Source organism: Quercus robur, chromosome 2 (genome assembly GCF_932294415.1).
Source record: "Quercus robur chromosome 2, dhQueRobu3.1, whole genome shotgun sequence".
Classification (NCBI taxonomy): domain Eukaryota; kingdom Viridiplantae; phylum Streptophyta; class Magnoliopsida; order Fagales; family Fagaceae; genus Quercus; species Quercus robur.
The window spans coordinates 17,276,227-17,302,075 of record NC_065535.1 but is presented as its reverse complement, the minus strand read 5'-3'; the positions used below and the strand labels follow the sequence as shown (position 1 = coordinate 17,302,075).

Here is a 25,849-nt window from a genome sequence, read left to right as displayed (position 1 = left end):
TCAGTTCCATCAAACAGCAACACTCCCATCCCACAGCAGCTTTCACGTGGGCATCACAGTTCCCCCACAGCAGCTTCAGTCCCCAGCCCTCCATGTGTCTGTGGGTCCCAGCTCCAATAAGTTCTCTCTTGCCGTGGGAATAAGTTGTATTGTGAATATCAGAAACTCAAGACTGTCTTATGCTCTCTCAACTGTTTCAACTCAGTCTCTATATGCTCTCTCTGTATTGTGAATATAAGTTATCTTAAACACTCTTTCAACTCTTTCAACTTAGTCTCTATATGCTCTCTCTGTATTGTGAATATAAGTTCTCTTTCAACTCTTTCAACTCAGTCTCTATATGCTCTCTCTGTATTGTGAATATAAGTTCTCTTGAACACTCTTTCAACTCACAGTCTCTATATTCAACTCACTCACAGAACACTCATCACACAACATTCTCAGGTAATATTTTTACAATGTTGTGATTATTTTGCTAGATTTTTTTTAAAGAAAAATTTAGAACATATTAGGAAAAGTTTTGTTTTTTCTTATTTGTTAGTGTAAATATTGTGATCAATTTATTTGTTAGTATATTGTGATTATTTGCTAGGTTTTTTTTAAAGAAAAATTTAGAACATATTAGGAAATGTTTTGTTTTTCTTATTTGTTAGTGTAAATAGTGTGATTAATTTATTTGTTAGTATATTGTGATTATTTGCTATTTTTTTTTTTTAAATTAATGTTATAACACATTTATATAAGATCATAAATCTACTTAAGAAAAAATATCTATAATGAGTAGTAATTTAATGATTAATTGTTGGGAATATTTAGTAAATAATTGTAATTAAATTACAACATATTGGGGAATTTTTTTTTGTTAGTGTAAATATTTTGATTAAATTACAACATATTGGGGAATTTTTTTTTTTTTTTTTTTTGTTAGTGTGAATATTGTGATTAAATTATTTGCTAAGTTTTTTTTTAAGAAAGTTAATATTGTGATTATTGGGAATATTTAGTACCAAATATTGTGATTATTATGTGAAAATTTGAGTACTCTAGATATGCAATTTTTTCCTTTTTATTTTTATTTTTTCATTTAAGAGAATATATAAAACTTTTTTGGCATAAATCCAATTATTTTATAAATCCAATTATTTTTTATTTTTTTTAAGGAAGTTGCAACAGTAAAATTGTAACATGAAATGGTCATGACCATGACCATGACCATGAATGAATGTGTAAGGATGGTGCAGCACGAGCACGTATAGTTTGTGAAAAATTTACAAATATTTGGTGTTATTACCATTTGTAACATTCCAAGTTAGGAAAAAAGGAGCAGACTTTAAAAATAGAAAGAGAGCAAACGCTGTCCATTTCCATAGCCCTTTAGGATTTTAGGGGATTAGATATTGGCAAAAAGAATGGAGTCATTAGGGTTTTTTTAGAAAATAACTACAAATATTGTGATTATTGGGAATATTTAGTACCAAATATTGTGATTATTATGTTATTACAACATATGGGAATATTTGTTTTGTTTGTTAGTGTAAATATTGTGATAATATGCTAAGTTAAAAAAAAAATTAATATTGTGATTAATTATTGGGAATATTTAGTACTAAATATTGTGATCAATTGTTAGGAATATTTAGTACTTTTAGGTCTTTCTCATGGATATATCATAACATTATGAGTTTGATACCTAAGATAGTAGTCTTTTTACCATAAATTATTTCAAGATATATTTGTTTAAGATTTGTAACAGAGATTTCAATGGATAACTGGTTGGTATATAATATTTTGTTCATCATAACTTATTTGAATGGGTTTTGAAAGTCATGCCCCTAGAATGATTTAGAATTTTTAAAGAATATGAAATTGGTAATGACTATTTTTGTAAGATTACTAAAGGTGAGTATATGCAAATTTGGTTGAGGTTAGTATTGTTGGCATTTCATACGCAAAGTTTTGTGATTGATGTTGATTGAGCGTTATAAATTTGTCACTAACACAATTGCACTTGATGATCTATAGGTTGACAATGATCTATATAAATATATACTATGGTGGACCCCTTAGCAATGCCAACCCTTATGATGGAGCCTCATTTCAAGGTCCGGGTATCCAGTGCTACTATATGATGATACGCCGTAAGCTAAAGACCCTGAATGAGCTGAAAGTAAAAATTATGGAAGAGTTGCAAGTGAACCCTGCTTTGCATGACATACATATTACTTTCCGTTCTCCATATGAAGTCCTCAATCAATGCATTAATTACAGATATATGGCGATAACAGAGGACAAACATGTGAAATTCATGTTTAGTAAGATGGACAAATGGAAACAAGCAACAGATTTTGAGTTATATGTCACTTTGGAGCCTCGTGCAGAAGTCGGCGTAGAAGACGAAATTGTACAAACAACTACATCTCTACAGTTTGCAGTCCTAGATGATCAATGCACCACATTGGGAGGCTATACACCCCCTTTTCAAGAGACACCAGTAACAATTGAGAGTGAACCTGGAAATAGATATGAAGATCAATTTTGTACACATCGAGGTGAATCCTCTACAGTTCCAGTAGTTGAAGATGAAGATGAAGACGAAGACTGTTCTAGGGAAGATTGTGAGGATAGAGATGAGTATGAAGAGAGGATTGACGATGGTGACTTTGACAGGGGTCTTGATGACCATGAAATTACTCACATTCCTCATGTTGATGATATGGCTGAATGTGATGAAGATGATGAGGACGCTAATGCTAGAGTTCAGCATGTTACAAATACGGCCCTCGTTTATGAACCTCCTGCCTCATCATTTTATGAAAATACTTGGGAAAATATGGTTGATCCTGAAGTTGTTCAGCAATCATTTGGTTCTTGGAATGCAGACATGAATTTTGCGAAAGGGTTGATTTTTGCTAATAAAGATGCGGTGAGACGTGCATTAACAATTTACGCCGCAAAGCATAACAGAAACTTTGTGACTAGTAGGTCGACCACAAGTAGACTGTCTGTGAAATGCAGCGATGAATCATGCATGTGGTACGTTGGGGCAGTTGTGAAGCCTGAACTCGGACTATGGATGGTCACATCTTATAGGGGTCCTCATAGTTGTATGCCCCTTGCCACGGCCCTTGATGGTAGAATGATGGATTGTAATTTTCTAGCAGAAGAATTTGTTCCATTGTTGAAAGAGAAACACACGGCAACAATTTATCACCTCAGACATTTCATTAAAGGGAAGTATTATGGGCATATTCTTTCTTACTATAAGATATGGGATGCGAAACAACGAGGTATTGCAAAGATATTTGGGGATTGGGAAGAGTCTTACGAAAGGTTGAAAAAGTTATTGTTTGCATACTGGGATCAAGAACCTGGCACCCGTTTCTGGTTTCACACCATACCCAGGGACGAGTTCGGTGATACAATATTGCGCTATATATTTTGGGCTTTCGCTCCATGCATTGCAGGATTCAGACATTGTAAGCCAGTGATCAGTATTGATGGGACCCATTTGTATGGTAAATATCGAGGGGTGTTGTTGATTGCAATGGCCACCGATGCCAACAACAAGGTTTTGCCTCTTGCCTTTGCTTTTGTGGACAAAGAGTCAGGGTCTAGTTGGGGGTGGTTTTTAGAACGCCTCAGGAATGCACTGGGGGATGTGATAGCAGATAAGGACATCTGTATAATTTCTGACCGACATAAGGGTATTCAAAGTGCAATTGCAAACTGGCCTAGACATGATGATGGACGACAACGAGTAGTTCACAGATATTGCCTTCGACATGTTGCTAGCAACTTCAACACGCATTTTCAGGACGCCACTTTAAAGTCATTAGCCTTGAAAGCGGGGTATGCTACTAAGGAATCAAAATTTGAGCTGTACATGCAACCTATCAAGGAAGCTGAGATCGAGGCCCTTAGGAAGAAACGGAGAACCGAGCGGCAGGAAAGTGAACCCGACTCATCCATCATGCCATACACATATCTAATGAATGAGGATCTAGACAAGTGGACCCAACTACATGATGGTGGATACCGTTATGGGGCTATGACAACCAATGTCTCGGAGTGCTTCAATGGAGTACTCAAAGGTGCCCGTGGCCTACCCATTGCTGCAATGGTTGAATTCACTCATTGCAAACTTGTTGCGTATTTCCATGATCGACACAAAGAAATTACTCATGAGCTCTCAAAGGACAAGGTATGGACTAAATATGCCTTAAAAATCTATGGACACAACCTACAAAAATCAATTTCACACCAAATAAATCCGTTTAATAATCAGAATGGTATATATCAAGTAATTACTTCATACAACATCTATAGCTCTGGAGGGGGACACCATAGTTATGAAGTAAATGTAAAGGCCAGAACATGTGGTTGTGGAAAGTGGCAAATTAGAAAGATCCCTTGTTCACATGCAATTAAAGCTCTTCAGTACTTGGGGCAAGATGCGACTGCATATATTGACCCATGTTATAGTTTGGTGAACGTCATTCACACCTACTCACATGCATTTGTGGTGCCAAAGTCAGATTCATTGTGGAGGGATGTGGATGGTCCAAAGTGGGTGCCTGACCCAAAACTGTTGCGGGGCAAAGGTCGACCTGTGGCGTCTAGGATACGAAATGAGATGGATGGGGTCCGGCGAGAACCGGGAAGCCGGAGGCCAGATTCTGACTTGAGGGAGATTCAGCAAAAGCAGAGCTGTGGACTGTGTCATCAACATGGGCATAACCGTAGAAGATGTCCGCTTTCCCGTGGGGCTTCGACAAGCAGTAATAATCCAAACTAGGTAAGTGATGCTTTTATATAAAATGCCATGATTGTATCAATTAGCCAAGTTGCATAGATTAGTACGTATGTTTTGGGTTTTGGTATCTAACAACAATATTTGAATTTTTGCTAGGCATGCAAATACTCGAGTTTGGAATGGCATTGTAGATGTGAATTGGGGTTCTCTTTATTATGTATTTGAACTTACTACTGGGTTGTATCCACACAATTATTATTTTGTTTGTCACTGAATGAACTTGTAATTGAAGTATTTTATATCTAATGTACCTGTTTCTAGATTGTGATATTATGACTGTTTAATTTTGTCTTTCAATTTTAAATCCCCACAATTTTGTAGTTTATATTGCTTACTACTCACTAGTTTAATTGTGATGATTGAATTAACTTACTGAAATGAACTTTAAACAGTACATATATATCCAGGCCAGGAACAAATTTTGTCAGAGTGATGTGTGACTTGGACGGTTAAGGTTGTTTTTAAGGTTGTTTTTTTCCTCCTATTATAGTTAATTATAGAAGACCAAAAAGAGAAATGGCAAGAGAGCTCCACGTAAATGCAATAGCCTCATTATTTAGGTAAAAAAATAAAAATAAAAATTTATTTTATTTTTTAGGGGAGAATATTACTTGTAAGGGTTCTTTTGTTCCCAAAAAAAAAAACATAAAAAGCCTTTATTGAACCCAATGTTCACAATTCTTAACTATGATTTTTCCTGAATGCTATAGACACATGCACATCCTTCCCTTCCCCTTCAAGCAGTAATATATATTGTCAATCCACCATCAGCCCTTTAATTATTCGTGCTTTGAGCATTGATGCTACAACTTCCAATTGAAGCTTGGTCAGTACCATCAGTGCAATCATGCTCATTCATCAAAAAACAACCAAAAAGAGAGAAACAATAAACACCCCAAGGAAACACTTATTTCTAACGACACTCATAGGAAATTTCCCACCTCAACATCCATGCAAACCCGACTATGCATTTATCTAGTGAACAGATTATTGTCTATCAAATATATCAATTACAACCTCCCATTTGTCTGATTTTTTTTCCCCATTTTAAACATTGGTTATTTTATAAGGAAAAAATAAATTCTAACAATTTGTGATTGATAGAAGCATCAATGGAACAGAAAAGGTGAAATAGATGACTTTTATTTTAAATTGAACAATGGACAATTAGCTATGAGTGTTCTATTCCATATCTTTATTTTAAATTTGTTCTGGTATTGATGAAACATTCACAATATCACAACAAGTTTATTGTAGGAAATACAAAGTTGGAGAGGAAATAAGTGTACAAATAACACATAAAAAACAAGTAGACAACGATATTGAATTGGAGAGGAAACCCATATAGATAACACATTGGCTACTGCGAAAAACTGATTCTAACAGATACAGGGAAGTACCGACTGAGGGCCATGACATCAAGTAAAACTTGATAAAACTCTGTTTAAGTTTAAATGCAAGCTCCTGCCTGAAGACTAAAATCCTCATACAATTTTCATTAGCATGATGCATGAAGGCAAATATTAAATTAACAGTGACCTTCTTAAGGTTTGCATTCATTGATTAATGGGAATTAGTGATTAATGGGAATACTATATTACGTATATGGGTTTTTAATACTAAGGAAAGAAATTCCACTAGTGCATAGAAACCTAACAATTGGTTCATAGGATTCACATTTCAATGTAATTTGGAGACTTAGAGGAAGTGCTCTAAAAGGGCAAGGCCAATATTATCTATTAAATTACAATAGATACCCGTATACAGACAAAAGTGTGATGATTTTTTTACAAATGTTAAATTCAAGAGTAATTACTTTCATGTGTTTGCTGAAGAGCTCTCAAACGTGCGAGCAAGTGAGAACCAACATCATCGCAATGAGCTTGACGCTTCTCCTGGTCAATAACTCTCAGCACTGCTAGCCCCCCAGCCGAACATACAGGGTTTCCTCCAAAAGTATTAAATTGAATTTTCTGGGCCAATACACTCGCAATCTCTGGGGTTGTCACAACTGCTCCCAATGGTAAACCATTGCCAATACCCTGATAGATATTAATTGTGAGATTCAATGGAATGGTTGCATAAGATTATAAAACAAAAACTGATTAACTGAAATTGTAAGTTATTTAAAGAAAAAAGCTATTGACACTTGCAACACTAACATGATTTACATGTCTTCCTAAAATAGATTATGGGTAATGACCTTTGCCATAGTAAATATATCAGGAATGACGCCCTGTGTTTCAAAGCCCCAGTAATTGCTTCCTGTTCGACCAAAGCCAGTTTGCACTTCATCTACAATGCAGACACCACCAGCCTTGCGTACAATGTCATAAACCAGTTTCAAGTATCCAGGCGCCAATTCAACTGCTCCTCCAGCTCCCTACAGTAAGTGAAAAGTACAACCAATTAGAAAATTTTCAGTGTCCTTAAATAGGTGGTTGTAACACCAACAATTTCAGACCTTACTATAGATGCCAAAAAAGAAAAAAATGAAGAAAAAAGACAAGAAAAGAAGATAACCTGAATTGTTTCAGCTATAAATCCTGCAACTTTTCCTGAAGTACCAAAATCAATGTGATCTTGCAAATCTTTGGCATAACGATTGGCATCGGAACCAAAAACTCCATGGTATGGATCTGGATTTACAACATGATGAATTTCACCCTGCAAAATGTTGCAGTAATTTTGAGCAGATAGATCAGAATATTTATTATATTTTGACAAATGTCTTTTACACACATGTACATGATGAATTTCACATACTAAGTTTCATTGTGACAGTGATAATTACAATAGTTATAACTATAGACTCGCAAACAACAGAGCTTCAGTGAGTTTTTCTACATGTTTGTGGTCAATGTGCAAAAGAATTGGGAAAAGACATTTCCATTATTACTCTCAGCAAGTGTTTGATAACAAGAGATTACCAACTTTGTATTTCCTACAATAAACTTCTTGTGAGTTTGTGAATGTTTCATCAATACCAGAACAAATTTAAAATAAAGATATGGAATAGAACACTCATAGCTAATTGTCCATTGTCTGATGATGCACAGGCAATGAACTCCTTCACACGCTCTTGAAAAGGTGTATAATTAACTAATAGACGATCCAAAACGATAAAAGTAGATTCCACCACCTGTGTCATGGACTCGTGTTGAAGCGGATTCATTGATTCAAGACGGGTAAGAAGCTGATTTTGAACATGCAACACTGTCTGCTCAAGCACATCCACGTTTAAAGTTGTTACGCTACCTTTTAGCCAAACACATAAGGACTCTTGGGGATTGACAATTCACTCGAAGACTGAGCGTCACGACAAGATATTTGTGATGACGTCTCATCAAATTTAACAATTGAAGGACTATGATGCAGGTCAGCAGAGCCTTCACAATTAGACACATCTTTATCTCGAGGAACAAATATGGAATCAAAATTAGGGAAAACACCTGCCAAAAATATGAATCAGAGTCACAACCAAAGATGAAAGAGGGAAAAAAAACCAAACAAATGGAATGTAATCTGTATTTACCACAAGAGAGAGGCCGAGGTGGAAGAACTAATAAACATCGAGGAGGAGGGAAAGCAAGCCGGCCCAACCAACCCAGAATATGAAGTCCTAAAACTTGACTTATACAATCTGTCACTGGAAGAAAAAATATATATATTAACAGATAACTGATAAGGGCAAGCAGCAAGTTAGCAAGAACAAAGCAAGAGAAACATAAACTATAAAGAGCTCAAGTTCCTTATTCTCATAAACTAAAGCAGAGAATGAAGCTGGAGCGTGCATTCTCATCACATTGGAAGAGTCAAAATATCCCTTGGGTGGCTATGGTGCCCACCAAAATTTGAATTCCCATTTACAACACCCACACACGCACATATATAGAGGCCTGCCAAAGGCTGGGATTCGAAAAAATTGAATTGCCCACCCCTCTCCCCCCCCCATTCCCCCACAAAAAAATATTTGAGCTCACCAAATGACCTCCTAGAAAAAAATATTAGCCTGCTGGCCTAACTCAAAAAAAATACAGAACAATCTGCCCTTATCAACAAAAAAGAATCATTAATTTTAATTTTTTAATTTTTTTTGTACATGTGTCATGTCTATAGCCAAACACATAAAGCAAGTGCAAATGCATGAAGTATTCACTTATTTTATTAAAAATAAATAAATAAATAAATAAAGAAGAAGAAGAAGAAGCAAAGCAACTTTCCTCACTTTTAAAGCTATAAGAGAAACCTAAGAATTGAGTATTTAGTAAGGTTGGCATTTTCATGACAGTGAACCTTAATGTTTTGGTAGTATATATAACAAACAAAAACATTAATGTAAGGCAGAAAAAGCTTTAAGAACGTACCTTGTATGTTATAGGATTGTGACCTCCTGCATAGTGCACGTCCTCCAACTCCCCAAAGGGAGGGGGCAGAAGAGAATTTGGGATCTCCCCAAAGTGGAGGTATGTTCTTCCCTCATTCCTTTCAAACAACTCTGGATGATTACACACCTACCATTGCACCATTGGAACACATGTCATGGACAACTAGTAAAAAGAAATATTCCACATGACAGACAAAATGCATGAAACTCCACAACTTCTTGCCCCCACAGAGTTGATAAGTTATACTTTTTAAATGAAGAAGGGGAACCAAACAGAATGCCAATAGAATTGAGAATATACCTTTCTCAGCTGAATGACAATATTCATTAAATTTAGTATTTTCTTCTCATTAAGATGCCCACGATTGCCCTCAAACAACTCGGCAAGAGATATCTTGTTCTTAATAGCCTGATAAAAAGCTTGCTGGCGAGAACTCAACTTGCAATGCACTGTAACCTCAGTTTTCCTGGTCAGCTCAGAAATTACATCTGTTTTAACTCTTCGCAGCATAAAAGGCTTAAGAATTGAATGCTGTAAGAAAAAAGGCAACCAAAATACAAGTTAGAAAGATATAGTTATATTAATATCAAAGGTCAAAAGTGAAGGCAGAAGAGATCATGATCTAAAAAGAAACTGAGAATTATTGTAGTTATTTTAAATAGCATACATATATGGTCTTGGATGGTACGTGGCAGCAAGTAGACAAAAAAACTTTATTGCTCACTCTCACAATGACAATACTGAAAAAGGCAAACTCACCAATCTGTTAAGCTGGTGCTCGTTCAAAGTACCCCCGTGCTCTGCATGGTTCTCGATTCTGATAGAATGCAGTAAAAGATCATTGATAGGAAAATATTATAATTCTGTAGACTGCAGGCTACACTCACCGAAAAGATGAACCAACCAAAGAAAAAATGCTTACCCTTTTGAAAACCACTCATTAAATTGTTCATGGCTGTCAAATAAGGTTGGCATAATAAAATGCAAAAGGGCCCACAGCTCTGCCATATTATTCTGGATAGGTGTACCAGTCAGCAGCAATCGGTTCCGACAATTGAAGCTAAGCAGTGTCTTCCATCTTATACTGCCGAGTCAAATATCCAATGAATTAATGATGAGAATATAAAGGATTAGAAACATAAACTATTCACCAGAAAGATGATTCATGAAACTTTAGGAGGGCTGTAATGGCTAAAACTGAATTCTTATGTGATACTGTAGACATGTCGATACTGCAATACTAAAAAGATACAATTTATCTGGATGACGTTTTATATTGAATCTTAATTTCTCTTAACAAAATAATTCTAATAATAATATCAACATCAACAAGAATGATGATGATAAAAAAAGCACATTGAAATAAAAAGAACAGAATGGATATGAAATGAAAACTAAAGTAACAACAGGTATCAATTTATTAAAAGAAATAAAAGCAGAGTTCAAAAAAGGAAAGGAAAGATCAGATGGATGAGAAAACTTGTTCTTTATGTGACTACATATTTAATAAACGAATGCTGAATAAATAAATGATTTCAGTAGATTCTTGGGTTTGTTTCAATTTTTTTATGGTACTACTCTAGATGTCAGGCTTTGATGCGATGGCAAGTGCCTTCAACCAAAATTGACAAGTTGCAAGATCGAATCTAGAAGTTAGTCTCCAAAAAGAAAATTTTGGAGGTAAGATTGCCTGCCAATCACCTCTCCCAAACCCGCAAAAGTGGGAGTCTTGTGCATTAGGTATGACGCCCTTTTTTTTTTATAGGTACTAGGTATGACCCTTTTTTTTAATGGTATTACTCTCTTCCCACTATATGTCCATTTTATTACATACACACAAAATAAGATAACTCCCCACGGTTGACTCTTTAGTGGGACGCAAGAAATAAAATGATAGCAACAAAGACCAAAGAATAAAAACATCTCAAAAGAATAAAGCCACTACAACCACAAAGAAATAAGTTAGAACCTGTTCGAACTTTTGATTGCCTGGGCTTCATCTAACACCATGTATTGCCATTTCACACGCCGAAAGTACTTCTCATCAGACACTAACAGCTGTTAGCTGGTAATGAGAATGTGAAATCCAGCTTCCCTGGCAAGAGAAAGAAGCTCATATAAAATAAAAATTAAAAAAACGATATAATGCACTTCTTTATAGTTTATGTTTCAATTATGGTTAGCCACCAAATTAGTGGCAACAAGACCCTAGAGCATCAGCAAGATAACCCGAAAATGCAGGTTGATGGTTTTAAGAATGGAAATACAAAGATAAATGTATGCATGGCACTAACCACTCTTGTTAGTTTTGTTGTTTTAAACACTTTCCAACAGTTTTTTTTATTACCCAAACCCAAATTCTGTTTAATTTTTTAAAACTGTTTTTGAACTATTTCTTTATCGAACACATTTTTTATTTAAAAAATAATAGGAATCAGTTTTGTATTCTCCTTCTCAAAAACAGTTTTCTGTTCCAATCAGGCCCTTAGTTTCCACATCCAAAGAAATTAATTTCATGTTGTCATCTTTGCAATACCTATTTTCTCAATGTATGCACTTTACCACATATATTTCTTGACATGATAAAACGTAAAACAATCACCTTGCGTAAGAAGCGATTAGCCACCAGCTCAACACACATAACCTTTCTTCCTTCCCCATGATCCTAGAAAAATACAGAGAAACATGAATATCCAAAAATTGGTGTTGCAGCATACATAAGGACAACACAATCACGTCCGAGCAGCAAATAAAAATGGTTTGGACATGCTTGCACATTACAAAATCAATCATATACCTATTTGTCCATTCAAAAAATGCAAGAAGAAATTTAACCTTTACATGTTCTAGTTTATAAAATATGTTCTTAGCAGATGACTGTTCCAAGATTAAATAGAATGTTATTCTAGAAGTTCTACTTAATCCTACAATATAACTATCAGATTGTAAGAAAAGATATCTAGAACACCCACACAAACTGTACATTTTTTTTAGATGAATTGGTATCCAGCTCCAATTTCAGTTAGGCCACAAGTTGAGAGCTTGGAACAAGAAGTCCCATGTCAACTCTTAAATTATTTACAAGATTTTCAATTTCTTTCTTATCATTTGCATCACCCAAAAACCAACAAAGTCTTGTTAATTGAGAATTTTTCCTCAAATATTTAAAGCACACATTCATTTTGCATGCATGCGGGCACACACACGCACAAAAGTCACACATTAATGGGTTCCATTCTTCAGGATAACAACAATTTAAGGAGATTTTAACATTAGCAGAAAAAAGGAAAGAAAAGTCAGAAAATAAAACAGCAAATGAATAATGAAACACTTACAGAGGATGGCAGTCGGGCTTCTGTGGCTCGAGCATGGTAGACAAAACACTCCGTAGGAGGACCACTGAAATAGAAACAGCAGCAGTTAGAGCACTCAAGGACAGATCCTCTCTGAAAAATCAAGTCAATGTCAAAGGAATCATCACAAAGGCAAAGTCATTCCCAGAAAAGCTACTATCCTGCATCTGAGTCATGCAAAAATACACTAGCAATTATCTTTGAACCTATGCAATCTTTTCAGTTTTCCCAAGTCCCAAAAAACTCAAATCAGGTCAGTAGCATAAAATTGGGACTTCGATGGCTTATACCATAAGATTATCCGAAGCTTTCAACCTTTTAACTGTCAAAGTCTAATGCCTACTAGAACAATTTGTCCACCATCCCCCTCAAGATAGGAAGCAGACAAGAAATGAAGAGGTCAACATAGAGAACTGAAAAGGCACAAAAGGATGGTAGACATTAGCTCAACAAATATAGTGCGATGCAGACTAGTTTACTATATTAAAAACATGCAAATATAGTACTATATTAAATCTAGTATGATCCATTTTCTTTCTTTGGCTACAATATAAATATATTCAAAAAGTTCAGATTATTGTCAAAAAGAATCCTAAGTTTTTATCATTTTTTTTCTTTCTAGAATCCTAAATACTTCAAACACAGCAAAATTGGCATGTTCCTGTACCTATCAGATCATGATAGTCAGACAGGCACAAACTGATCAGAAGGGCATATGGCAAAAGAAGATGCTTGCTTAATTCTTGGTGGTTACAGGCTTATGGCTTGCATTAATTCAGGGCAAGCTGCCATGATCAAGTGCAAGATTTGTTGTTGTCCAATGGCTGCACCAATGGACACAAATGATCTGAATTGCAGCACCGAAAGGACAATGGCAGGAAAGGATGCAAACTTGAGTTGCAAAAAAGATTGAAAGCTCTAGTTTAGCTAAAGATAGGCTCCAATTATAGTCAATTGGCCGATAATACCTTGCTAGCCAACAACAAGTAAAACAAAAGGATTGGAGGTGGGGGGTTGGAGAGCAGTACACTCACTCCATCCAAAATTTAGATGTAAGAATTAATGTAGCCAATCCAGCATGTAAATTGAGAATTCATATATAAGGATAGCAGCCTTCCCGTTTTTGTTTAGCCAAATATTCCCCACTTCCTCCATATAAGGTGTGGGCATTTTTTTCCACAACTATCAAAACCACCCTCACAACTCACACTACCCCACCCAAGTCACACCATGTCTAATCAGGTCATACCATGTCACAAGTGTTAACTAGTTAAATATCAGACAATTAATGATGATAGACAGGAGCATTTCACACTGAACACAGATGGAGTGCATACACGAGGAGTTTATGATTGACACAAAAACTGTACCAATCACCATTGGCAAAAGGCCAACAAGAATGCAAAGATACAGTAAGAGCAGAAGGTTCACTTACAGTCAACTCAACCTCCAGCAGAGCTAGGTCTTGGAGATTTGAAGAGTCCTCAACTCGTGATGGATCAATATACTTTGTAGATGTTAAATTCTCTGAACTCTCATCATGTTCACTCCTCTCTATGACAGGCTCTTGATCTTTCTCAAAATGTTCATGTACAGCCACAGAAGTTGGGAGATGTTGAGGATTTTCCATCTCTAGTGAATCAAACTTCCTCTTTCAATTATTAGTACTCAAATCACCCATTTTAGTGACTAACTCATGGCTTGTTGAAGTAGAATCTACAGATATGCCATGTTTGCTTTCATCTACAAGATCATTAATTGTGGTAATTTCTTGAGTATCCTCCCATTGAAGGAAATGACAAGCTCCTTGTCCCTGTTTCAAAGCCAGAATCCATTAATCAGATATCAACTAGTATGTGAAAGAATGGCATTTTAAAATGCTCTATAAGGAGGATACACAACATGAATAGAGGCTGCTCTCCTAAAATGCTGCCATGTATAACATTCATGTAAGGATGAACATCGTGTACCTGCAGCGTGCAAACTGAATCAGTTGCTGACAATATGGCACCAACAGCTGCACAAAAAGGATGCACAAATGATCAGTATTAAAGGATGACTATCAATGACTGTATGAGCAAAATGATTCAACATAAGTTATTAGTCACCTCATTCATCTTAGTCGGTATATTAAGTACCTGAAAGATAATGGCATTAAGGACAAATGATAACTTATACGTTAGGCTTAATGATGCAAAAAGTAAAGTGTTCAAGGAGAAACAAGATTAAATAGTAAACCTAGAATTATGGACTAATTTTGACGTGGGGGGCTTTTTGGCACCTTTTAAAGGCTACTTTAGTTGTTATTAAATCTAAGTATTTAGTTTCTTTACTTTAGAAAGTTGCTGGTTCAGTTTTAATAAAGTCTTACTAAAACTAGGGGTAGTTTGGTAATTTTCTTATTTTCTGGAATATGCTGTAGCGAGTTGTTCTACACACCAAAGACTATTATTTTGTGTTTTGAGTCTTGTTCAATTGCCAAAAAAGTGATAACAAATCAAGGGATACAAAAAAATAAATGGAGAATTCAACATATCCAGTAGTTTTTTTTTGTTATTTTTTTAAAAACAATTGACTTTTGTGCTACTAATTATCAGCCGGGAAAGAAAATGAACAATTTGGTGATATATGTGTGTGTGTATATATATATGAGATGGTAATTTAATAATAACTATCACAAAGTAAGGCATACTACATTATCATTGGACCCACAAAGGAGGTGAAGACAGCTCAAGAAGAAGCTCCAGCAAAGGCCAAACCTCCAGCAAAAGCTGCGGCCAAGCCACTGCCTCAGTTAATGGAGGAGGATATCATCCCTTCATTGAAAGCTATTTGCTAACACCTTATATCTTTTACTAGGGGGGAAAATGATTCACAATTACTCTTGTAAGGTCATATGTTCTGGAGTCTTACAACTATAGGTTTATAAAAAAGAAAAAAAAAACTCCTTACCTCCTTTAACTGTTCAGGACCCACTTCCACCAACTCTTCAACTGTGCTGTAATAATCAAGATGAATTACAGTGTGCTGAGCAGGGACACTTATTTAAGCTAGGGGGTGGATAAATCAAGGCACAAAAGTAAAAGAAATGTAACCTTGGCAAGTCCCTCCCCTTCATTTTCTGCTAGGGCCTTTGTGTTAGCCACCAAATTTTGGGTCTTGGGATTGCTTACTTCAAATCCCTCTTTTTCAGCTTTCTCCCTTGCTTAAGCCTGCAAATTTTAGATATTTAGTCAAAATTGCTGCCTATTAACCAGGACTGCTGATAGGAGCTCTTGTTTTCATATACATGGGAAAGGAATATTTTATACGTATAATGGGAATATAATTAGCAAAGTGAACAAAAAACAGGTATTACATTAGTGCCACTCTAGTACACCGGAGGTATTCATGATTAAAAAAAAAAATATATATATATATATATATAAATAAATAAATAAAAATAAAAAGAGTTAATACCTAGAAAGCAATGAGATTCCCATTTTGGAAAGAATTTTGAGAAGACCGGATTTAACAGCCTGAAATAATTAGAAACAATCAGTATAAAATAGTAAAGCAATGGAATAGAGCAACATTTTTTTCTATTGAAACCACAGATAAACCAGAAGTGGATAATTCTTAAGGTGGAACTCACTAAAATGAATCATCAAGTTCTAACGCACTTGACATAAGTGCCTGGATTGAATTGGGCCAACACACGCTATGGGAACAATATTACATGAATTGCATTAGAAAATTACAGCAAAATATTTTCATCCCTAAAATATTCCTTCTAATATTGATGTACTGACCTTGCAAAAGTTCTTTTGAGCCTGCTCAATTGTTACAGTAGGCATCTTTCCATTCCTCATAATTGTTTACGGTTTTATTACTCAGACGCCACTGTCGGCATGTTTCTAGTGCCAAGTATGGACATATGGCACTGAAAAAATAATTCAAGAGATATAGTGTTAAGCATTTTCAAGATAAAAAATAGACGTAAAAGTATCAACAAGCCCAAATAATGGAATGAAGATGAAGAAGAGGATTCTGATTCAGAGGGATGTAGAACCCTCTAAGATCTTTTCATAAGACAGTTTGGTCAAGCATTAACACAACCAAACGTGCATGTAAAACAGGAACAGAAGTTTGCAATACATTGTTTAGCAAAAAAAAAAAAAAAAAGGACTTATTATACATTTAAAGCATTTTTACAATATTCTACACTGTTAGCGGGATTTAATCAGCTACTGAGACATTTCCGGAAAGTAATCTTGTCCCTGCAACTTATAGCTTTACTTTCAAGAAACTATTCCTACTTTTTTTTTTTATAAGTAATAAAAAACTGTTCCTTCATTTACAGAAATACACTTTGTTCTATTTTATGTATGCCGTACAAATGCCAAGAGCCTCATGGCTCAGTAGCATTGTATGCTCCTCTCCATGGAGAGAGTATGGGTTCAAATCCCCCTCCCCATTTGTAAGTAAAAAAAAAATTAAAGCAGTTAATTTTTAATTGCAATAATTAAATTATAATATATATTGATTATTAATTTTTTGCTTCTCACAGTGGGATCAGCTATAAACGATCTATTTTTTTTCATAGGTGTCAACTATAAAGGATCTATGAAATTGTCTAAGATAATGCAACTAACACACAGAAAGTGAATTTATCTGAGAACATTTTAGAGTAACTGGTATCAGACCAAATAAAATAATGCTTTAAGAAAATATTAACAAGAAACAATATTTGTTAATTTTTTTCAACAAATAAAAAGAAATCCATTATTTAAAAATTTTCACAAGGGAAAAATTACCTTGCACCAAATCCAACCAAACAGGCAAACTGATGAGTGCTGAAGCATTGTGCAGTCTCTGCAACAATAGAAGCTGACATTCGCAATCCATTCTGAATAAGATGCTGATGAACCGCACCAACAGCCAGAAGTATTGGAACTGCCGGACGAGTTGGTTCCTGGAAGAAAAAGAAACAACGCATTGCTCCAACATAAGAAAATCAGTCTACAAAAAAGTTTCCTCCCAGGCTTTAATGAGGATTACGTTAAAGTACCACACACACGCACATATATATGTGTGTGTGTGTGTGTGTTTACGTAAAAACTCATGCATACACACTAGAACATGACCCACTACATGTAGGACAAATGGCAATCGTTTGCATAACATACAATATTTTATAAAGCCATAAAACTTTATCAAGAAAAATGCAAGACAACGAATAATAATCAGGAAGTTCAAACATCGGTATGATCAGAATAATGCTAGTAGTGAACTATAAAAGTTTCTGTTCAATGGTCATTTAACTAAATATAATTCTTTTTAACTTAATAAAATTAACTCATGCTCACAGTAGATATAAACTCTCAATGAGCTAAAAAAAGGATTGAGATATAAAAACAAAGATAACTTCAGGATGAATACAGAGGTAAGGTGAAAGTTTTTTACCAGCACATCAGAACGGTCTGACAGAACAAGCAGTTGGGAACCATTTCGAACAGCTTCATCAGCAGCTTCACTATATATATTTAGTGTCTTTTCCAAGGAACCATCAACTCCTTTACGAATATCAAAAAATGTTGGCAAAACTTGAGGTTTCAAAGAGGGATCATTTAGCAAGGACTCAAGCTCCCCTTCATTCAGTACGGGGCTGGACAAACCTGCTCCATGGCAAAAAATTAAAACGTGCAGTTCAAAATTTGAAAACTGAAAGCATTACATTATCATTTTACCTAAAAGTCAATTCAAATTAATTGTTAAAAACACCATTAATATGGCAGAAAGAGAGATCCTAACAAACCTGTGAAGCATTTTCAGGTCCAACCTAGAAAGAGTGAGGTGTTTTCTAAGCTAAGTGCTGATCATCACTTAGGGTCAGAAACTCCAATTCTCGAGTGTCCTCCTTTGTTTCTTGATAAACCCACATCAAATAATTAGGAATGTTTTGAAAGCATTAAAAGAATTAAATAAATAAAAAAAAAGTGATTTCAGAGAGCGAGAGAGAGAGAGAGCGAACCTCTATGGGATGCTAATCCTAATGCATTTTACGCTTATGCTGTCTCGTATAGTGTCTGGTATGTGGGGGAGGGGGTACTGCATCTCCTTCGTGAGGCTCCTCACGTTGCTGCAAAGATGAAGTTACAACCAAACAATGGATTACATGAATTCCAATACCAACCATAACAGTAGTTACTCGATATTTATTACATTAAATGATTTGTCATACCGTGGGGCCAGCGTTGTGTCCTGCTTTGTGACCACCTGTCCCACAAGGAGGTGCTTTCATTGTACGTTTAGGTCGACCTTGTGGGGGTGACTGTAACCCAACAACCTGCTCATTCTCAACATGCACAGCTGGTTGTTTTGCTTGACTCCCAACAACTGCGGGGGAGGATGGTGTAGCAAATGAAATGTGAGTGCCCGTACTCATGGGATCTATATGCAGTCTAGGAGTGGGCATGAATGACATGGAGTGACTATGGGGCGGTACATGGTCTATATGACCAATGTTGTACGATGGGGATTGCGTGTGCATGACAGGAGGGGTTTGATTGAAATCAGGGCCGAGATCAAAGGATGGTGGAGTAAATGAAAGATGAGCAGGATCAAAAAATGTATGTGAGGTGTGTGAAGGGATCTCGGGGTGAAAAGATGCAGGAGTACTGGGTAGAGAGATATCTAGGTCAGAAACTGCATGAGCAGTATGTGGAGGGATCTCTAGGGAAGGAGATGCATGTGGAGGTGGAGGGAACTCTGGGGCAGGAGATGCACGTGGGGGTGGAGGGAGATCTGCCCTACTGACAACCTGATGGGATGCAGCACGCTGACCATGGCTATGGCTGGCACTCATGAGCTCGTGCTTGGTCGTCCAGTATCTTCTGGCACTTCTGGATTTGCCCCATCGATATCTTCCAACGGAAGTCGAGCAGTTATACGGTGAAGGCGTTCCACTGTCTTAAGTACAGCTGAAATATGCTTGTACTCAAGACTGCCTACTGTATAAAGTCTCAACAACTTCTTGTGACTGGCAACCTGAAAGTAAATAAATACAATTAGTACATCATACTGAAGTTCCTGATACGCAACAAAAATTGAAAAGAAAGGTCGAAGCAATTACCATAATAATAAGTGAAGCCGAAGTGTGGTCGACGAACCTCCAAGTCACCCTATCGTACCAATCGAAGTATGGATGAGCAAGCGACATATCACCCTCTAGTCGTGCTCCAAGACATAGAGATCGTGCTCGAGTATTCCATACTCGGATATGGCCATCATGTCTGTCCCTCCAATTCACCTCCACCTTCCCCCTCAGGTCTATGGCATGAAGGGCTTCGTCAGTATCAACATATGGGGGGGGGGTTCTTGTACCATCCCGAACTGACGAACAACACGGTCCGGTGTATGTTTCTCTACTAGCCAGAAACATACAAGCGGTATCTTTGCCGTCCATACATCCCTTCCGGCGACACAAAACGCAGGCAGGTGGGCTAATTCAGCTTCATATGGTTGCCACACCACCTAAAATAGTCAAATCAAAGGGCAGCACATTATGCAATGTTCCATATCTATGAGCTCTTTTACATTTATAAATACAATAATCATAAACAATAGTCATAAACAATAGAATAAACACAATGTTGGTACCTGCTTTGGATGCATACAATCTAAAAGCTGACGGTACCGGACCAGACAGATTTCGGCGGGGCTATTCAAGGTGTTCACAACCCACACAGTCCTACAATTGCGAAAGAGGGAGTCAATACTTGGAATTGAGAATATGAAGTAATCAACAACAATAAGTGATGGGCAATCGTAAATTTAACAGTACATACCACTAAGATTATACTAATAAATGATTATCTATACATATGATTAGAGGTGGAGCTAAAAATTAATAAGACTTATATTATACATCAATCATAACATATGACCTCCGTGGTTGTCAAGGTTAAAATTTTATTTTCTATGTCTAACAATGTGTTTAAAATTATGGATTTATTTCCAATAGAGAGAATCGGTCAAGGAAGAGACTTACTTAATAGACAATGGAGAAGGTGCAAATGGTGGGCCATATGCACCATCTGGTGGGAGGTCCATCCTTGGGCACAAAAAAGGGAATCTGACCCATGCCCAATACTGAACTAGCAACAAGGCCCCACCAATCTGACTAGCACCTCTGTCGGTTGCCTTGCATAACTCTCTGTACAGCCATGCAAGGCAAGCGCTCCCCCAACTGTACTGAGGTGGATTCCGAAGGTTCCTCAGCATCTGCAACCACATCGTATGCACCCTATCACCAGACTTGTCGGCGAAAATTGTGTCTGCCAGGAGTGCTAGGATATAACACCGTGCATATTGATGCACAACCACCTCTGTTGCATCATCGGGCAACCCTTCGTCAATTTTTTCTAGTAGCTTCTTTATTTGGATCCTTTGTCCTTTAAGCGTGGTGTCATTAGTAGCAATTCCAAGCAGACTCTGACATTCATCTTTCCATGTCAAGTCAGTTGTTCCAACAATTGCCTCACCATCGATTGGAATCCCAAAAAGAACCTCCACATCTTGTAATGTGATCGTTGTCTCACCATGTGGCAGGTGGAAGGTGTGGGTTTCAGGCCGCCATCGCTCAACGAAGGCCGTGATCAGGTTATGATCAATCTCTCTACCTGGGGTCCTATACAGCCCCTCTAATCCAACTCTCTTCACAATGTCGACGATACGATCATCCACCACTATCCGGCGTCGTTTTCGGAACTCGTCATTACGACCGTGGCATTTCAGTGGCCCTGGATCCTGCACATGATAGAATTATGGTGATGAGATGCAATATGCCATAACCTTTGTATATATGATTGTAGTTATTGATCCCAAAAAACAAAAATAAAGCAATTATGAAGGGACCTTAAAATATCAACCCCAAAAAGAAAAAAAAAAACCAAAAAAAAAAGCAACAACGGGAGCAAAATAAAAGGATGCAATGCACTTTATACATTTGTCTAGTAATGAAAGGCTTCCCATGCAACCAGCCTATTGCTGCCTCTAAACCAGGAAAAGTCAAAAGGCTTCTTAAAGCTATTTCATTAATTTAAGAAGCTTTAAGTAACTATCTTGGAATTTGGTTGTATTTCGTTGTCATAGTTGCTGATTTGTGTTTGTTTTCCCTTAAGCTCTGTTGTTGTCCAACCCTTGAATTTACTTAACTAAGTATTTTAATGCAAGTAAGAAACTCAAGTGAAAAGGGTCCTTAAGGATTTTATTTGATTTATGACAAAAGCTTGTCTTCAATATGATTCATTAAGCTAGGTTTGTTAGACAAGTTGTAATTCCAAATGGATTCCTAAATATAAACTTCTATGTTTTGCTTTTGGAACCTAAGGATCATATTTTATGCATGTACCATTGCTTCCAATCTCAAGCACATTTTTTTTAAAAAAATTTAGCTCTGTTTGACATGATATGGAAAATAAACAACCTAAATAGAGGAAAGTAAAAGAAACTAGAGGCAAAGGCTAGCGTTCTCAATAATAACAATAAAAATTACTGCAACAACCACAACCTGAACAACTTCTTGCCAAGCAACAATAAAATTATCACAGGTCACATTGCTTCAAACAAAAATAACTCTTATGAACCTAGGATTGCTTTGTTCATGTACACCCACACTAACAGTCAACCAATCTAACTTAACCCAACTAATGCGCATGACCATGCATTGAAAGCTAGTAATACCATTGACACTTAGAATTTCAGAAATGGGAAGAAAAAAAAATCAACATAATGTAAAAGGATAAGAAGAGAATATTCAGCAGGTGATCGGTTTTCATTTTTACCTTGCCTTCCCAAACAGCGCACGCTCGATGTGTTTTTATAAACCTTAACACTGAATCGTCAGTGGGCTCAGGACCAAACTCATCAGGGAGCTGAGCAGGAACAGCAGCCATACTGCACGAAGTTTAGGGAGTCAAGAGTAATATAATCACATGTTAAATTGGCAAGGAAAGTGATGAACAAGAAAATGATTCAGTTTATTTTGACAACAAGCAGATGGTCCTCTTTACTCATAAAATTAATTTGGGCTACAATGAAGTTTTACAAAAGGTGACAAAAAGAATGAAGGAAAATCATATCCGCGTTGATTAATTTGGGCTACCCACATAGTTGGCCTTACTATTTTCCCTCCTACCAAATGGACCCTACAGTTACGTGCTACATAAAAGATCTGAAAAAATTAAAAAGGGGGGAGGAGTTTGTGGGGTGGGTTCTTAAAAGACTTTCTAAAATTGATTGTCTGAACTCACAACAAAACATCCAAACCAGGGTACAATGGTGAACAAAGCCTTTACCCTACCACCCCAACACAACTAGGTACGAAAAATCTCATTTCTACACTTCATCCTACCAAACATAATGTAAGAAATCATAAAATCATTTCAACATTGCAGCATTGCCTGTGTAGATTCATGTGAAAACTATGCAGAAGAAGTGAAGAACCAGATGTTAAAAATAAGACAATATAATGCAAAATTTAAAGACCAGGACAAAAAATAAATAAATAAATAAATAAAAAATCTTCAATAACAGCAATGTATAGTAAAGCAGATGAACAAAGGTAACAAAGCAAACATGGTAGCCAAGATTTGAAATGCAGCAACATAGTAGAATCATTACCTGCAATATCACTATGCAACTACATGCAATAAAAGCTTATGTTGTGAAGCCTTTTCAAGCCTATTCCTGCAAGGTATAAAATGCAATTAGCACCTCAAATACGTATATATATGGATGAACATTATTTCTATGCTTATATAAAGAAGGAAGAAAGGAAAATAAATTTCTAGACAGACATTTTAATATATATGATGAATTTCATATTGTAATATTTAGGAGAGCCTTTTTTTTATAAGAATAATTTTATTGAAAAAAAGACTACATACAAAAAGCACAAAGCAGCCAAAACAATTACACGAAAAAAAAAAAAAATTATGTTCAATAAGAAAGAGACTATAAATGCAGGAATGGCGTCACTAGTTGTGAAACAAAGACCATAAAACCAAAAGACCATAAAACAATATAAAAAAAGGAATAAGACATTTAATGAAAGTTAAAGCATCATGATATATGTGGAACTGCCAAAAATGAAGAAATATGCTGATTTGAGAACTAAAACGATTAATTGGAAAGAGGAGCATTAATGGCAAAGTCCATTTACACTTGTATGAGCAGTTAATAACGTAATTTTTTAATTTCCAAATGATGAGAAATCTATCAATAGATTCTTTACATATGTACATATGTATAAAGAAAATCCCTGCCCTCTCGTTCAATGCCTAACAGAAAACCAAGATTAAAGAGATGTTTTTATTCAGGCCTTTTCAATGCCTCCTATATTTCTACAAATACGTTAGACCCAGTTAGATGCTAGTCATGACAAGAAAAAACTATCAGAGCAATTTATTTGCTAGGAAGGAACATATATCGTGATTATGGCAACTTCACACAAGATGGTGAAGAGTTAAAAGTTCATTGAAAAGGCCACATGATAAAAACCCTAGGTTCAAACAGCAATTCAATAAATAAGAAATCATGTCATCCCAGCAATCAATGCTACCTATTTACTGGTAAGCATAACTTGTGCATTCAAATCACAGAAATAATAAACATTTTATAAAAATAAAAATCCAAAAACCCATTAATAACTCAATTCATTGGTCATAATTATAATTTGATTTGTTAGGAAATATATAAGAAAGGAGGAAGAAAACATGTGATCTTAAACCTGCCCCCTTTGGGTTGTTTCCCGCTTGTGAAAGCAATGACACCAGAAAAAGCCAATCTATGCGTGGAGGAAGTAACATCAATTACGAAACTACACAATAAAGCACTTCCTAAAGCCCTTAAGAAGCTAGAGAGTGAACTGAAAGGACTCAAATATTCAATAGTACGATATGTATTTTTTTTTTTTTTAATTGTACTTTGCTTTTTATTTTTGCCATAGACTAATAGCATCTTTGTTTTAATTATGTTGGGAAGGTTTTAAAGAAGGGAAGATTGCATGCTGTGGAACTGGTCCATATAATGGAATTTATAGTTGCGGAGGAAAGAGAGCAGATGGCCCAAAGTACGAATTATGTAGGAACATTAGTGACTATGTGTTCTTTGATGCTCCTCATCCTTCCGAAAAAGCCTACCAGCAATTCGCAGAGCTGATTTGGAGTGGAAGTCCCAATGTCATACGACCTCATAGTCTCAAAGAGTTGTTTGATCACTGATTGCATTAAAATTTTAATAAATGTAAAATAAAAAACTTATGGAGCATATTATAGTTTAATAAATTAATGATTTTGTTATATAACAAATGTCATAAGGATAGTGATTAAGATGTATTTAATGTTTATTTTTTTTATTTATATTTAAAAAATATTACAGACAAACTATACGCATATATTCCAAAAAGCACACACAATAACCACAATGAAATTATGCATGTAAGCTAATAAATTATTAAAACAAATGTATTTTCTTCTTTGAAAAATGTGCATTACTGCTCAAAATTGAGCAATTATTAATCCTTAATATATGAACCCTTATAACCATAAATTTATATGTTTAATAATTCAATCATCATATGATACTCTCAACATTTGGACAATACACCAAATTAGAGGTGGATCCAAACACTAGAGATGCACCTCGGCCAGTGGTGGCAAACACTACTAAAAATGATTCAGGGGATTGGATGCAACCCGGTGAAGCATATGTTCTTGTAGTTAAATTATAAGAAGATTTTCTATATTTTTCCTCTTGCATTGCCTTCCAAAATTAATATGCAGTCAAATTCGTTTACTTTGAACAAATCTATGTTAGATCTTAACATGCAATCAAATTGATTTGCTTTGAACATATCTTTGTTAGACCAGAAATAATATTACTTTAATTATTCAATTCCAAGCGTATCTATTATAATTGCCATACCCATACCCAGCAATATCTGGGCAATGACAGAAACTCACTATAAAAAATAAAAAAAATAAAAGAACATATAAGCAAAAATCATACAATGATATAAAAACCCAAAAAGAAGAGATCAAATGAGAATGATACCCTGCGGTTTGTTGGGACGGCGACGGCGACGGCGACGGCGACGGAGACGGAGACGCTGACGGCGAAGGCGACGTTTCTATGACGGCGACGGCGACGGAAAGTGAGAGACCGAAGCGAGATGGAGGGCCGACGGCGACGGACAAGGACGGAGCTGAAGAGAGGGAATGAATGCGACGGAACGGCGACGGAGCTGAAGA

At 36.0% G+C, this 25,849-nt stretch overlaps 3 protein-coding genes and 1 long non-coding RNA gene across 6 annotated transcripts; all 4 read right to left on the bottom strand.

The window, feature by feature from the left end:
- Nucleotides 1-6,499: 6,499 nt before the first annotated feature.
- LOC126712702 (alanine--glyoxylate aminotransferase 2 homolog 1, mitochondrial-like) lies at nt 6,500-8,073 on the bottom strand. Its single transcript, XM_050412148.1, has 4 exons — nt 7,956-8,073; nt 7,337-7,480; nt 7,017-7,196; nt 6,500-6,855 (listed from the first exon to the last, which is right to left on the bottom strand). Exons 1-4 carry the CDS (start codon nt 7,986-7,988, stop codon nt 6,616-6,618), a joined length of 597 nt encoding a protein of 198 aa, XP_050268105.1. The 5' UTR covers nt 7,989-8,073; the 3' UTR covers nt 6,500-6,615.
- LOC126712701 (chromatin-remodeling ATPase INO80-like) lies at nt 7,397-12,735 on the bottom strand. The gene is made up of 9 exons (XM_050412147.1): nt 12,537-12,735; nt 11,804-11,866; nt 11,171-11,296; nt 10,124-10,285; nt 9,961-10,018; nt 9,502-9,732; nt 9,181-9,327; nt 8,349-8,456; nt 7,397-8,265 (listed from the first exon to the last, which is right to left on the bottom strand). The coding sequence occupies exons 3-8, from the start codon at nt 11,209-11,211 to the stop codon at nt 8,448-8,450; spliced, it is 648 nt and encodes a 215-aa protein (XP_050268104.1). The 5' UTR covers nt 11,212-11,296; nt 11,804-11,866; nt 12,537-12,735; the 3' UTR covers nt 7,397-8,265; nt 8,349-8,447.
- Nucleotides 12,736-14,019: 1,284 nt separating this feature from the next.
- On the bottom strand, nt 14,020-19,242 carry LOC126712700 (uncharacterized). Of its 3 annotated transcripts, XR_007651146.1 has the most exons (12): nt 18,778-19,242; nt 18,568-18,675; nt 18,352-18,461; nt 18,000-18,211; nt 17,351-17,508; nt 16,346-16,476; nt 16,014-16,072; nt 15,650-15,766; nt 15,507-15,552; nt 14,663-14,692; nt 14,525-14,571; nt 14,020-14,367 (listed from the first exon to the last, which is right to left on the bottom strand). It is a non-coding gene; the product is annotated as an uncharacterized LOC126712700 (long non-coding RNA). The 3 variants fall into 3 exon arrangements; XR_007651147.1 differs by lacking the exon at nt 14,663-14,692 and having other exon boundaries at nt 18,778-19,241; XR_007651148.1 differs by lacking the exons at nt 14,020-14,367; nt 14,525-14,571; nt 14,663-14,692 and adding an exon at nt 15,263-15,325 and having other exon boundaries at nt 18,778-19,239.
- Nucleotides 19,243-19,757: 515 nt separating this feature from the next.
- LOC126695663 (serine/threonine-protein phosphatase 7 long form homolog) lies at nt 19,758-22,492 on the bottom strand. The gene is made up of 4 exons (XM_050392496.1): nt 22,382-22,492; nt 20,587-21,344; nt 20,196-20,286; nt 19,758-20,069 (listed from the first exon to the last, which is right to left on the bottom strand). Exons 1-4 carry the CDS (start codon nt 22,490-22,492, stop codon nt 19,866-19,868), a joined length of 1,164 nt encoding a protein of 387 aa, XP_050248453.1. The 3' UTR covers nt 19,758-19,865.
- Nucleotides 22,493-25,849: the final 3,357 nt, after the last annotated feature.

What these genes read in the sequence shown, in the direction of transcription:
- LOC126712702 (XM_050412148.1), bottom strand. Translation starts at nt 7,988, where the DNA reads ATGAATCCGCTTCAACACGAGTCCATGACACAG. An exon ending in TTATAGCTGAAACAATTCAG is followed by an intron (nt 7,197 to 7,336) that starts GTTATCTTCTTT and finishes CACTTACTGTAG; the next exon opens with GGAGCTGGAGGAGCAGTTGA. An exon ending in ATATATTTACTATGGCAAAG is followed by an intron (nt 6,856 to 7,016) that starts GTCATTACCCAT and finishes AATATCTATCAG; the next exon opens with GGTATTGGCAATGGTTTACC.
- LOC126712701 (XM_050412147.1), bottom strand. Translation starts at nt 11,211, where the DNA reads ATGGTGTTAGATGAAGCCCAGGCAATCAAAAGTTCGAACAG. An exon ending in AGCACCAGCTTAACAGATTG is followed by an intron (nt 9,733 to 9,960) that starts GTGAGTTTGCCT and finishes TTTTTCTTACAG; the next exon opens with CATTCAATTCTTAAGCCTTT. An exon ending in TTGTCATTCAGCTGAGAAAG is followed by an intron (nt 9,328 to 9,501) that starts GTATATTCTCAA and finishes GTGCAATGGTAG; the next exon opens with GTGTGTAATCATCCAGAGTT.
- LOC126695663 (XM_050392496.1), bottom strand. Translation starts at nt 22,492, where the DNA reads ATGGCTGCTGTTCCTGCTCAGCTCCCTGATGAGTTTGGTCCTGAGCCC. An exon ending in GCGCTGTTTGGGAAGGCAAG is followed by an intron (nt 21,345 to 22,381) that starts GTAAAAATGAAA and finishes TATCATGTGCAG; the next exon opens with GATCCAGGGCCACTGAAATG. An exon ending in ATTGTATGCATCCAAAGCAG is followed by an intron (nt 20,070 to 20,195) that starts GTACCAACATTG and finishes TGACTATTTTAG; the next exon opens with GTGGTGTGGCAACCATATGA.